At 39.3% G+C, this 14,699-nt stretch overlaps 1 protein-coding gene across 2 annotated transcripts in view; it reads right to left on the bottom strand.

Moving 5' to 3' along the window:
- pik3cd (phosphatidylinositol-4,5-bisphosphate 3-kinase, catalytic subunit delta) overlaps positions 1-14,699 on the bottom strand; it is a 31,858-nt gene that overhangs the window by 5,560 nt on the left and 11,599 nt on the right. For both annotated transcript variants that reach the window (XM_033629576.2, XM_078170100.1), the window contains exons 9-19: positions 13,668-13,764; positions 13,153-13,283; positions 13,025-13,075; positions 12,772-12,939; positions 9,473-9,594; positions 9,214-9,357; positions 9,036-9,135; positions 8,781-8,947; positions 5,097-5,206; positions 4,690-4,768; positions 4,432-4,599 (exon numbers count right to left, since the gene is read on the bottom strand). In XM_033629576.2, coding sequence (XP_033485467.1) covers positions 4,432-4,599; positions 4,690-4,768; positions 5,097-5,206; positions 8,781-8,947; positions 9,036-9,135; positions 9,214-9,357; positions 9,473-9,594; positions 12,772-12,939; positions 13,025-13,075; positions 13,153-13,283; positions 13,668-13,764 — 1,337 coding nt within the window. The remainder of the gene's footprint in view (positions 1-4,431; positions 4,600-4,689; positions 4,769-5,096; positions 5,207-8,780; positions 8,948-9,035; positions 9,136-9,213; positions 9,358-9,472; positions 9,595-12,771; positions 12,940-13,024; positions 13,076-13,152; positions 13,284-13,667; positions 13,765-14,699) is intronic.

The following is a 14,699-nucleotide window of genomic DNA, read 5'->3' as shown; positions in this document are numbered from 1 at the left end:
AAGCAAAACTTGTAAAAGTACCATGGGATCTTTGACTAGAATTTAAAGCCAGTACCTATAATGTTTGTTAATTAGCATGTCATTATATCTGGTAACAATAGCATCTTTAAGAACTACACAACAAAATCTTCAGCGGGTTACAAAAATAAATTTGTAAAAATCTGAGCATCATTTGGCAGAAAGACCTACTAAAGCAAAGGGGAATGGCTGCAAATGCTGTCAAATACTGGGAAATATATAAAGGAGACAAGGGGGAAATTTACTCAGTATAAATTAATTCAAGCTCCACAGCATGGGTCTACTGGCTGATAATTTATGTGGGAAATGTCAAGACACAAACAGGAGCATTTGTACATGCAATCTGAGAATGTAAACTGGTTAACTCATTTTGGGAAGGAGTTGTGGATCACATAAGGAAGTAGTTCTAAATCACCAAAGCTATGCCTTATGGGGGACCGAACAGAAATGCCAAATGTATCAAAATATGAAAATATAGGTATCGTAAAAGCTGTTCAAGTGATCCTCAGATTCTGGAAAAATACATTCCCTCCAGATTTTGTAAAATTGAGGGAATGTATGTTAGAGATTGTGTCATACGAACACATGTCAGCTAGGGTCAATGATAAAGTTCAAAGCTTTAAGGCTTTTTTGTTTGTAATATCTCTCCTGCACTGTAATGATTTTCTGTTTAGTTGTACCACTGTGGTTGCTAAATTACTATTTCGGGTCTAAGAATGTGTCGCTACCAGGGGCCTGTGGACATGTTGAGTTCCAATAACAATACTGTAGGTTTGTTGAGATTTGACTATATAGATAAATAAAAATTAGAATTATAAAAGACATAAACAGGAAAACCCTATAAAGAGTTTATAATACACTGTAATGTAGTTGTTAGCAGACATAAGGACATTTTATTGTTTACTAATGTACAGTATTTGTCAACTATTATTATCTCTCCTACAAAGACATATCTTACTACTAAACTGTGTTTTACTGTATAGTCATTCATTATCTGTTTATACACCAGCCTCTGCTTATGGGTGCCTCAAAGGCAGAGTTGTAGTTGATGACAAATATATCCATAAACAATAAAAAAAATCCTTGCATCTGCTTACACCTATAATTTAGTATGTTAAAGAGCATTTAATAATTGCTTTTATACAGTTTATAAACCTGGTTTGAACAGAAAGACATCCTTTTTTTTCAAAGATGAAATTGTTTTCTCCACAACCATATGTTGCAGGACCATTGTGGAAATTCGTAAATGGAGCAAACACACTACCAGGGCCTAAAACTTGGTAGCACTTATTAACTTTGTTTTATTTAGGAAGGTATACAGACGAAGAGAGGTGATGCTGATGGGTTGGTTTATTTATTTATCTGGACTTGGTTGCAATGGGGTTTGTGTTTAATATCTAAGACTGTTTATCTATCTATATTAATGGTTGTAAATTAGTTTGGAATAGTGTTGGTAATTTCCTTTTTAAATGAGAGATGAAAAGTGAGAAGGGGGTAGGATTATACAAGTGTACACTTCTTCCTACTCCTTTTTGAGCATGTCTGTTACTGTTTTGTTTTTATTTTTTGTTTTGCTTGAAAGAAAGTCATTCATTCATTCAGTTAATTGGTTATTAGTCAGGCATGTGACTAGCAAAGGACAAAAAAGTAGGAAAATAGTGCAGAGCAGAGCCTCCGCCCTCTGCAACCAACAAACTCAAATAATAACTCCACCATCCAAAGTCAGACACACACAGCTGCTAATTTACTGCCGAATTACAGCTCAAAACCTGTGCTAACAGCTGATGCTGCTCCGGTGTGAGCATTTTGCAGGCTGGCGAAACCTGATACCGACTATTTACTGGTGTTTACAACCCAGTGGGTCGCTGAGCTCATACCGCTCATACAGCATCAGAAATTAATTGCAGACACAGCCGTTCTTGGCTTACTAGTTCAAAAAATGTACGTATTAAGTTTCATAAAATAATTTTGTGTTCTCTTCTCAAGTATATTCAAGTCTTTTTTCAAGGACCTAGTCTGATTTTCAAGGTTTCAGTACTAAAATTGTCCCAAATTCAAGCACCTCAATCACCTTGTATGAACCCTGTATAAATAATAAAAGGGGGGAGAAAAGTGAGGTGTTACCGCAATCTTAAAAAAGTCAGTTCAAAACAGCCAGAGCATGTGACACATTTCACGCATCACTGTGTTTCAATCCCCTGTAACATGAAAATACTAAAGGTGCTGTTGTTGGTACATTTTTTTCACACATCTTGCGCTGCACTTGGACACATAATCACAGTGACGTAGTTGTTTACAGGAAGTCAATATATTGCTGCTGACCATTTTCTGATAACAGGAAATAACAGAAGCTGTGCCCTGAGAGATGTCAGTGAAAATGCAACTCAAACAAGACCAACAAAATCTATTTGTGTTGTTACATCAAAAGAAAACAAAACAAAACATGACTCAAACTAGTGTATCATACTGTCTGCATTTGGGACACAGCTTATGACAGAGCTGGTCTGGGAGCACTTGGGGATCCCCCGACAAAGAACTGAGAACTGGGGAAAGTTACTGGGTAAAAGGCCATTTGGGTGGTTTTGCTGATCATGATAAACAATTTGAAAATGTGTGGATGAAATTTTGAAGCCTTGAACAGCATTGGTGTTCATACAATGGACCCAGTGCTGGGTTCCTGGGGTTAAAGGGTAACTTTGGTATTTGTCAAAAGGGACCCTATTTTCCCACGTTTTTGTGTCTAAGTGACCAATGGGAACAACAGTTTTTGAAACTGGTTGAGTACTGAGTGGGAGTGCTGCAGCCAGCAGCAGCAGGATAACAGGCTGCAATGTAACCATTCGGGGCAATATGCATCCTCAGTGTACGTCCACTAGAGGTGCTTGTTGTTGCCAACAAGTTTCTGACAACATTATGAAAAGGATCCTTACAGAGATAGACCTTTTTGTTAAAGATTAAGATCCTTTTGTTAAACTAGAAACAGCCCCAAATCACTATCACTAAACCCACCAGACTCCATTTAAATAAACTGTAATTTTTCTTATCGTTGAAACACACTTCACTCAAAGTCGACAGAAACACAGTAAGACTCACAAAAATGGTCTTGGTTCATTTTACCACTGTTCCAACAATCACCAACTCTTGTTTGGCTGAAATAAACCTTTAATTCACCCAGTTAGATGTTAAAATATACTGGCTGTATACACCCTAAAATTACTGTTTATTTAAATGGAGTCTGGTGGAACTGGCCATGATGATTTCGTGGCTGTTTCTAGTTGAACAGAAAGGATCTCTCTAACAAAAAGGTCTATCTCTGTTGGGATCCTTTCTATAATGTGTTGGACACTTATAATAACAATCAGAGCCTGTCAGTAGCAAAACAAACACTTTCAGTGGATGTAAATATTGACGGTGGGAACATGCTCTTAGTCTTTACCATGCCACTGCATCATGGCTGCCGACTGCAGCTCTTTCTCTCAATACCCAGTTAGATGTGAAAATACACTAGCTCTATACATATTGTTTTCCCTGCCACTTCACCACATCTAACTGAGCGAGTTAAGGGATCATTTTAAGTAAACCAGAGTTGGTGATTGTTGGAACAGTGGAAAGACGAAACAAGATGTTTTTTGTGAGTTTTATTTTGTGGGGGTTTTTTTGAGTCTGGTCAGGTGCCTTTGGCAATAACGATTTCAAGGTTTTTCTGGTTCAACAAAAAGGATCCTACTCTTTATTAGAAAGCGCTATCTCTGTGAGGATCATTTTCATTATGTAGTCAGCACTTTCAGTGGATGTAAATTGAGGGTGCATAATTGCCCTGAGTGGTTACATTGCAGCCTGTTTGGCATCTCCCAGCTGCAGCCCTCTCGCTCAATACTCCACCAGTTTCAAAAATTGTTGTTCCCATTGGTCACGTAGACACAAAGCCATGAGAAAATAGGGACCAGGTTGAAAAATACCCAAGTTACCCTTTATAGAGCGTCATCCCTTCTAGAGCAGTGGTTCCCAACTGGTCCAGCAACGGGGTCAAGATCATTAGTTCAAGGTCCACACAGTTTAATATATTTAGCGTCATACTTGAATTTGGCCACATTGTCGAGGTACTTTGCTGTCTCTGTCAAGTAGCTGTCTGTGAGTCAGTCACTCTACAGCAGGAAATGGCACTTCAACATTAAAGTTCTGTGCTGCTAATTTATTGTACTTCAAAATAAAGTGTTTTGCTTTTTTTTTTTTTTTTTTTTTTTTTACAAATTCAACACGTTCATGAGTCACTTGTGGTCTATTCAGAATGGACCCATGACCGACCAATTGGGAACCACTGTTCTAGAGAGTTCAGTACAGTATCTACAGTTAGAAGATGACATTTGGAGGCTCCAGTATTAACATTGTGTCAACATTGTTCATCATACTCACTCAGGATTCTTAGATTTGAGCCAGTTGAGCAGGGCATCCTTGTTGAAGGCAGCAGTGGCGGCACTGTTGCTGCTGTTACGCTGGATGTTGGCGATGGTGTCGGAGTTCTTCACCACCTCGATGAGCCCCATCTTGTTCCCAGTGGACAGGCAGCCATACGGGATCATCCTGCGAGTATATGGTGACATTATCAGTGTCAGGTTGGTTTAGAAGAACTCTTCGTGCAACAGCTGCTGCAAACAGCTGCTCCCACTGTACCTGAGATCGAGGCCTTCTTTCTTCCATAAAGTCTCCATGAGCTGGATCATCTGGAGGGTCAACATGTCTTGTCGAAGATCTAAAGATGATGAGAAAAAAACAAGGGGGGCAATCTTCATTTCATTACCACGGGAGATGGATCAGATTTAAATTTCATGCTTTCACCCTGGTAGTGTTTGACTTTTAACCTTCCTCTTTTTGAATTTAGGGGACGTCCCTTTCTAAACAAAGCAGACCTGCTGGGTTTTCCGGTACATCTTTGCAGTACCTTCAGTCTACAACCCCGCATTTTAACCTTTCCATGTATTCCTTTTGTGCTATACTAAAAATAACTACAACTAAAAATCTTGACACTGTATGGCTGCCGTCTGTGTGTGGCCATGCACTCGGATGTTCTTGTGTCTTACCATCTCCGTTCTTGAAGATGATGCCCACCATGTCTCCCTGGGCCCAGGGGTTCTTATACATCAGCCAGAGTGGCTTCATCTTGGAGTCCATGAACCTGCACTTGTCCGGACTGCAACAGCAAACACACTCATTATAAACACATGATCATTATAATTGTGCCACGTTAAAAAGGTTAGAAAAAGCACGCTTTTACAAAATTCATTTTTTTCCCAACCTTAATGACATTTTATTCATCGAGTTTTAAAGGTGTATTTCACTAACAAAAATGATCATCTGTACATCAGTTACTCATTACGTGTTACATGGAATTCATGAAGAAAACATTGTTTTTCTCACATGCCTCTACGGTGAATGAAGAATCCAAAAACAGAGAACAGAAAAACTATATTAAAACATCTGTTCACAAACTCTCACACAATTCGTGCAGGATAATTTAAGTCTCATTCATGAAGTCCTATTCTCAGTACTTCCCAAACACATGCAATTTTGCAAAAACCTTTCTATTTAAAACACTTCCTCACAAAAAAAAAGAAAATCACTTCCGCATGCAAGTAGCACGCCCAAGTGCATTGAACTTTGCTTGTGCATTTCGTTGAGTTAGCTCGCTACATGTCCATGCAAAGACTTAATGCCAGGGGTAGCACAGCCGCTCCCTGTGGCTTTGACAGAAAGGTCTATGGAAATGAATAACTGTTGTTTTCGCTACATTTTAATTTTTTTATCTATTGTTGTAAAGTGATTCTTACATTCTTCAATTGTAAAAATTGCACAGCCTATATACCGATTTACAAAATTCTTTTTTTTTTTTTTTTAAAGATTTTTTTTGGGGCATTTTAGCCTCTAATTGATAGGACAGACAAGTGTGAAGGGGGAGAGCGAGAGAGGGGGGGGGTGACATGCAGCAAAGGGCCACGGGCTAGAGCCAAACCCGGGCCACTGTGGCAACAGCCTTGTACATGGGGCGCCTGCTCTATCCACTAAGCCACCGACGCCCCCCGATTTACAAAATTCTTTCAACATTTCGTCAACTAAAATGTGCGTCATTCCTCTGGCCTGGCGCCTTTTCCCTTTAAAAACATCACTAGTGATGGCTACAGTAGTCTTTGAGCCTTCCTAGCTGGGCTAGCTGTGGATTCCAAATTCAACAAAGGGAAAAGTCTCAGGGGAAAATAGAGAATTTAATAGTGCATGGACAAATTCGTTTGCTTTCATCAGCAATGCTGCAAAGTTAAAGTACCAAATAATCAAAAGTAGCCCACTGCAGAAAAGCCACCTTGTGCTTATACATATTAATGAATGCTCAATTAGATCTATTAGTGATGTTGATAGGCTGAATTCGACTTAAAAGGCTGTGTTACCTTTATTATAGGGCTCAAATATGTTTTGCAGCTCAAGACAGATTTTTTCTTTTTTGGCCAAACATGGCTCTTTTGATAGTAGAGGCTGCCACCCCTGGGTCATGCAGATGTGTCTAAAATTGTATGGTTTTAGCACAAATGCATGTGTTTGGGAACAGTGTTGTGTGTAACGCGTTACAAAGTAACAAAGTAACGCGTTACAGTAACGTAACTACTTTTATTGGGTAAAAAGTAGTGTAACGCGTTACTACTGAAAATATGGTAAAGGAACGTAGTTACTTTGTCAGTTGGGCACAACGTTACTTTTCTCGGGGACAGATTTGACGGTGACACTGCCTGTCTGCCTCAGCTGCGCACTAGGCAGGAACTGTGACAGTTGCCATGTCAACAGTACAGACAGGAGCGCCAAAATCAAGAATCGTATGAGGAATATGGAAGATACACATGCCTCCTCGGATTATTTTAACGGTTTGTCAACCGAAGACAGGTTAGCTTATTGTAATAAGCTAATAATTAGCAACGGAGTGAGGTTTCCGACCCAATGAAATGGCCTAAGCTACAGTGGCCGGACATTTTTTTATATCTTGTGGAGAAACCCGGCATTTATACGCATGAAAAACTCCAGGCATATAAACCTCTTGATGTGTATAATTTTGTACTTTGCGGTCATGTCCAAGATATTGAATACCGGGATTTATCTGATGGTTTTTGTGCTCTATAGACCGAAGTAGTGCCGAGCCAGCGACAAGGACACAAAACAGTAACGTTAACTAATGTACAAGACCTGGGCGATTCTGAACAAGTCGACCAACTATATACTGACAGCGAACTGCACTTGTATGGCTGGGTAAGTGTTGTTTAATGTAACGTTAACCTCGCTAGTCAGACCTCAGACATGGGCAACATACGACCCCGGAACTTCAAACGAAATCAAAACGACCCCCAAAACATCAATAAAATGCAGCATTGTGTTAACAGAAAACAGAACAATCATAACCTGCCTACCCTCCTGCCGCTGTGTGAACGGCAGCCTGTTGCAGCAGCTCCTATTTTGTGTATTTTAAATTGCTGCTGTGACATTGAAATTTCCCCCCGAGGGGTTAATAAAGTACCTACCATACCATACCAGAAGAGAAAATGAATTAATTTATTCGTGCAGGTCTGTAGCTTACTGCAAAGTATGAGTCTGTTACACAAACACAGTCTCACAGTTACACACGTAATAACAGAACAGAAAATGATTTATTCATGAATATGACACTATTTGTTCAAAGATAGTGTCTGTGAATATTAATATTTTCCTCATTCAGTGATGCAGCAGGTCTGGCAAATAGGCTATTAGTAGTAGTAATCTGTCATGTAACAAATTCATGTAGCCTAGTTAACACAAATTAACTCTCACTCTTTAATCTTTATTTTATCACCAAAGTGGTAAATACCAGTGGGAAACTCGGATTTTTTCACATTTAGGAAATGAGATGGGGTTCTGCCCAAAGTCAAGCACCATAAAAGTAACGTAAAAGTAACAAGTAATGTAAAAAGTTACTTTTCACAGAGGGTAACTAAGTAAAGTAAGGGATTACTTTTTTTAAGAAGTAACGAGTAACGAGCAAACACTGCTTTTTAAAAGTAACTTCCCCAACACTGTTTGGGAAGTACTGAGCATACAACTGGATAAATGAGACTTGGAATATACTGCACGAGATGTATGAGATTTGATGTGGCTTAGATGTATGTTTTGATAAAGTTTTGCTGTTAGACATGGCCCCCTTTTACTCCAGTTCATCAAAAAAGTCCTATGTTTTTGGATTCTTTGTTCACCATGGAGGCATGCAAAACATTTTCTCCACAAATTTACGGTAACACAGGATGAGTAATTGATATGCAAATGATCATTTTGTGGGTGAAGTATTGCTTTAAATATTAATTTAATCAATGACTATTGTCCTTTGTGGTGCCACTGTAGGACATGGGGAAATTCTGTCCAGGGAAAACAAGCTAAGAGCCAATATTATTTTAAAGAACTGCTGATAAGGGGCATTAAGATGAACAGGTTAAGGGCAGAGTATGAATAATGGCACAATTCGCATCTGTGAGACTTTCAGCAGTGTGAAATAAGTGTAATTCAAGAGAAAAAAAGTCTACCGGTACACTAACAACTAAGGGTTAATTTGTCAATAGGCTCTGTAAATGTATTGTGTTGTAATTCTGTAAACCTAAAGAGGGACCAAAACTGCCCCTGAAAATCCAATTAAGGAGTTAAAAGATGTAATTTGTCATTCGTGTGTGTGTGTGTGTGTGTGTGTGTGTGTGTCTGGATCTAACCAGATCTCAGCAAGGATGACACTGGGGTTGAGCGGTGACAGCAGGTCTGACAGGGCCTCCAGGTATGACTCCTGTCTGATACACAGCTTCAGGTCGTCCACTGTCATCTTCTGGGAGCCCGATTTGACAAAGTCACTCAGGGCCTTCATTTTGCCCAGAGCCTCGGTCTGTGTGGGGAGAGGTAAAGCTGCGATTTAGTACAAAACAAAAACATTTTAGACCTTGACGTCAGCACGTGTTAGTGTATGAGATTACCTGTTTGGCTAAGAGCTTGATGTGGTGGATGTTTCCCCTGCAGTAGGCCTCCAGAATCAGGCCAAAACGCAAACTCACAGATGCCACGTGAATCTCTGACCTACAATAAACAAATCCTCCCGTCAAACAAAAGGCTGCAAGTCCAGAGTCGTGTGTTTTCTGCTGAACTGCATCTCACCTGAGATGCCAAAACAGAAAGTGTCCTATCCTCCAGTTGGACAAAGCCCTTTCTAGCAGGAACGTGGTGAGGTCACAGTCTAAGTAGGACTCGTACTTCAGCACCTGGACCAGCTGGATCAAGTACTGCAGCAGTTCATCACCACTGTGTGCAGAGGAAATGTTCAGTTAATGATGAAACACTGTTAAAACTCAAAACGTGTGATGCTACATAATTATGAGCAGAGCATCAACGTATGGATGTATAAACATGTGTGTACCTGAGCTTCCTGAGGCATCTGATCGTGAAAGAACGCACTGCTGGGTCAGGAAAACTGTAGTCTAAGAGCTCCAGGGCATGGATGGCAGGGAGTTCGGGCCAGTTCCTCAGTAGACTCACCATCTGAGGAGATAACACGATCATTTTTATAACTCACATTATAACTCACATTTGATGACAAATTGAACTTCTCATGAGACTTGAATGTTTCTACTACAATGGAAACCTTCTATCCTGATCATGTTCATCCAGATCAATGTGAATGCAAAGTCATGAAACGGACAGTTTCGCTGTTTACTGATATAATTGACTGTTTCAAAATACAGTGCAGCGGCATCATCACCCCACGTCACGAGGGCGGTTTCAACCACAGGTGGTTTCCCCGTGCACATTTGTTTTTTATCTCCATCATTAGCAGCCGTGACTGTTTCTCGTATTTTGTAGCCCAAGTTTCACTGCTGCATCACGTTAGCTCGTTTTTGGCAGTTTGTCACAAGCATTGAGAAGAATATGTTTTTCATCAAGATTAAATTACTTTCTTTTTCTGTTGTGGTTTAAATGTGCATGCAGCGTCAGCCTCAGGTAGCCAGTTTGGATCAGACGGGTTACAGCGAAACAAGTATGGTGAGAGTCAAAAAAAAAAAAGAATTACCGTATATTTTTTTTTTCATGTGTTGTCATGTATGACAAGACCCAAAAGGAACACAGTGGGCAGACTAATTGATATATAATTATTACTATACTATAGGTATTGAAACAGATTTTAAAGATTGATTCTGTCTGAAGCTTTTGAATCACTATAGTTGGTTTTGATCATTGATTAATCGTTTAAATAATTTATCGAGCAAGAACATTTGGTGGTTTCAGTTCCTCTGATAATATGTTGCTTTGTACCATTGTTGATTAAATATATTTGAGTTTGACATGGTTGGTTGGACACAATAAACAATTTGATGAGTGTCACCCTGCACTCATGGAAATGCATGAGCATTTTTAGTTTGTAGCCATGCAATGTTTACATTTGGGTTCACATTTCTAGTTCAGAACCAAATGTCTCGACAATCACTGGATCAGCAGGTTTATCGGGTTTGACCAAATACAGGCAATACATGACAGACATGACATTGCCCATTCCCGCAGCCTCAGCTGTAGTTTGTGTTTAATGGGTCAGTCCATAGGGACTTGGGTTGGGAACCGGAGGGTCGCCTATTCAAGTCCCCGTCCGGACCAAAATATGGAGCGTGGACTGGTAGCTCCTGGGCACTGCCGTGGTGCCCTTGTGCACGGCACCAAACCCCCCCAGCCGCTCGGAGCGCATGTCCATGGCAGCCCCACTCTGACATCTCTCCACTTAGTGCATGTCCTGTTTGTGCATGTATGTGTTTGGATCTGTGTGTAATTGACAACAGATTTCACAACACAATTTCCCCTCTGGCATTAATAAAGTATATAAAATTAAATTTAAAAAAAATAATGCTAACATGCTAATGTGTTGATTTAAAGGGGAACAGTTCCTAAATTAAGAGTTCCAGTATATTATTGGGAAGCTCAAAAACATTTGTGATCATGAGCTGCTCTCTCTTAAAGCCAGAAACCAGAATAGGAAGTCTCAAACTTGTGATGTCATCAAGTATAAAGTCTGGAGCTGCTCCATAGACAATAGATGGGAGTCTGATTTTATGGATCCACTAATGTTTGTTTGCTTTTTTATTCTGTTGTAGTGCTCTCAGTTGTAAAACAGAAAATATACCCATATACTCAGAACATTCCCCTGGGTGCTCTCAGTGTCATCAAGTACATCCTTCCTAATTCATTGTCTGTGGAGTAGCTCCAGACTTTATACTTGATGACACCACATGTTTAAGTTTTAGCAGTGGTGGAATGTAACAAAGTTCATTTACTCAAGTACTGTACTTAAAAATATTTAGCATTTTACTTGAATATTTTGATCTGATGCCGCTTTCTACTTCTACTTCACACTTTAGAGGGAAATATTGTACTATTTATTCCACTGCAATTATTTGATAACTTTAGTTACTCGTTACTTTACAAATTAAGATTTTTGCACACATACCTGATTAAAATGAAACAACTACTTGATTAGAAAATTGAGTGCTATTTTGATGATAAATATGAGAACTTGCTGCTTTTCCTTTTAATTATTTTAACTACTTTATCATATTTAATTTTTTTTTCTGCATAGGGTCCTTTTACTTTAAATAATTTACTTAACATTCTCCTGATTGCACTTCAATGTAACATTTTCAGTTCAGGAGGGCTTTTACTAGTAACAGAGTATATTTACAGTGTGGTATTAGTACTTTTACTACTTTTACTAGTTTTAGCCCTCTGATATTTGGATTTGGGACAGAATTGTTTATGTTGACTAACATTTTTGGACTGTCTTTGGAATAACATTAATTAATTTTGAGCGTAGTTCCCTTCTCAAATACTAAACATTAGCCCACACAGTCTTTGCTAAACTTTAAGCATGTTAGCATGGTCACTGTGAACATGTCAACATGCTGACGTTTAGCTCGGCATTTACCTCAAAGCACCAGCATACTGTGCATTCTTTGTCTTGTTCTAACATTTTACAGTCAAAATTAATTGTTTAATCAGCCACATACTTGATACATTAATTGTTTTAAAGCATTAGCTGTAGCTCTACCGGGTGGATTGTTCAGCATGACGTATGTCGACAGTGGATAATTGGTAAAAAGCTAGCAAGTACCGCCAGACCAAATATTATACGTTAAATATGTGAAATAAGTGATAAACATACAGGTAAAGTTATTTAGCAGAAGCAAAATAAATATTTCTGTACATTGTGAGCAGGCCGTTCCTATGTTTAAGGGGCCTCTGTGACCTGATATAAATGAACACTGAAAGAGACTGGTAAGTCTAACTGGTAAGGGCTAGTTTGGTAGTTAAAATAGCAAAAGAACAAACGGATATGGACGTTTCAAATATAGTCTATTTTTAGTCTATATTTCACCAATGTGAAGATATAAATGTCAAGGCAAGGCAAATAAAAGGCTTTGCCCACAGATGTGAGGGCGGAGGTTTCAAGGAGTGTAACATCAATAGGCTGTCAGCTGTAGGCGGGTGAATTCAACATATTGACCCAGGGAAACATACACTGAATATTCAGCCTGGGGAAAAACACTGCTGAGAACATAATACCCATAATGAGTCACGTTAAGAGAATATCGAGCTTAAGAATACAGGACCATGAGAACATACATGCGTTCTCCATTGTGAGGACCTTAATCTATTTAGGATATTCTCCATTTATACCTGAACTACGTCCTCACGCCGATTCCACTTGGTGATGAGGAGCAGCTTGGACAGACTTTCAGGAAAAAGGTCGCGGACTTCTGTGCGGAGCTTCCACAAGAGCTCCTTCTCATCCTCAAAGAACTCTGTGTAGTTTTTGTTGTCCATGATTTCTTTTAGCTTCATGTACTGCAGAGAGTAAAATGACATGTGTGGTCGGCAACAAACAGCTGCTGTGTGAGAATTGTAAACTGTGAGATGTAGAAAGTCTTACCTCTTCTTTTGAAACATAGGTGGCATCGCCATTCTTCTCCATGTCACTCACCTGTAAAGAGATGACTGGCTGTGATACACATGAATATGTTGGTATTTACTCAAATACAGCCTTTTGAGAATGAGTACCTTGTCCAGCGGAGGGTAATAGAGAGGATGTGGCCGGATGTTGGGGAAGCGAATGAGAAGCCCGGCAGCACTGTCAACATTGGGATTCTTCTCGACTGTTCCCATCGGGTTCAACAGATCGCTTTTGTCATCTGTGATAAAAATGTCATACATAAAATGTGTCATTCACTAGATACTTTCATCTACTTAGTCAGTACATTTCCATTCAAATCACTCCCATATCTCTAAACGTGACAGCACATTTTAAACTTACAGCTCTTCCAAACTGCAGAGCAAAATAATTTCAGTGAATAAAGATGCAGCCATAATTTACACGGCAGACAACTGTTGTTTCCGCATCTTAAAAGGGCTATCTCTTGCATCAGTGAATGCATAATGTGTAAATATGTGGGGCTTTTGATGGCGCCACATGTCATTTTCACTGTGGTGCTGCCAGGCGCTGTGGAGGAGGCTGTCAACATACAAGGTGTTTTTGAAGAGGAGGAAATGCAAGAAAAGGGAAGGTCTGAAAGTACCAGGAACAGATGGCCATGTGGACAAGAGGAACTCCCCAGTCTTCAGTTGGTCCTTGTAGTCAAACACCATGGTGTTCACCCAGGCTATTGGACAATCCTGAGGAGAGGGACAGGGAGGATTAGGGTTTGTTGGTTGGCTTTGAAGACCATCTGCAAGCAGGGAAATTTTTCAGAAAGGAAGGAGAAGAGCCACAAAGAGAGAGTACTCTCAATTTCAATCAAAGTTACATAAAGATTTCATCATCAGGTCAACAAAAGTTTACATCTTTTGTTATCAAAATACATAAATAGTTTGTAGTAATTTGACTTTAAATCTATCTGAACATCCATCTGCTCTTTTCCCATCAAGAAGAACAAATAAGTTCAACAGCTAAATCTATTTCTACAACATACAAAAGATATATTTAAAGATAAATGATTTTTTTTAATCAATTTATTTAAGGGTATTGAATTTTTAAATCTCTCTTGTATGATATCTGATTTGTTTTAGACATTCATTTGAACTCAAATCAAATGACAATAAGAAAACATAAATATTTTAATGACATAAAAAAGTTTAAAGGGTGTTTGAAGCAACTTTTACTTCATAATTCACCATGTTGAATAATACAATTTGAAGCAAAAGACTCTGCCGCTTCTGGTAAAACAACAACAAAAAAAAAAAGCATGACAGTGATGGTATATTTATAAGGTCTAAAGTTGGACTGTGAAGCCGCAAAAATGGAAAAAAGTTCCAGGCAGTGATCAGCAGATAAAAAAAACCCTGACCATCCAACATGTTAAAAACAAGAGAAACACATTCTGGCTGAGTGCACCCGGCTAAAAAAAGAGTCGATGCACATATATAAGAACAGGCTAAAATAGCTCTACTTCTCTCTGTCTGCAGGACTTCTTCTCTTCCGGGCAACAGAAGAGAGAAGTGGCTCAGAAAGCAGAAGTGGCCTTGATGCCCATAAACACACCTGGGCGCCATGTTTGGGCCGACCTCTGAAACATGTTGCCCACAGTCGCTGCAGCGCTTCAAAACAAGAG

This window comes from Epinephelus lanceolatus, chromosome 8 (genome assembly GCF_041903045.1).
Source record: "Epinephelus lanceolatus isolate andai-2023 chromosome 8, ASM4190304v1, whole genome shotgun sequence".
Classification (NCBI taxonomy): Eukaryota; Metazoa; Chordata; class Actinopteri; order Perciformes; family Serranidae; genus Epinephelus; species Epinephelus lanceolatus.
The sequence above is the reverse complement of the archived record's forward strand: the minus strand, read 5'-3'. Positions and strand labels throughout refer to the sequence as shown.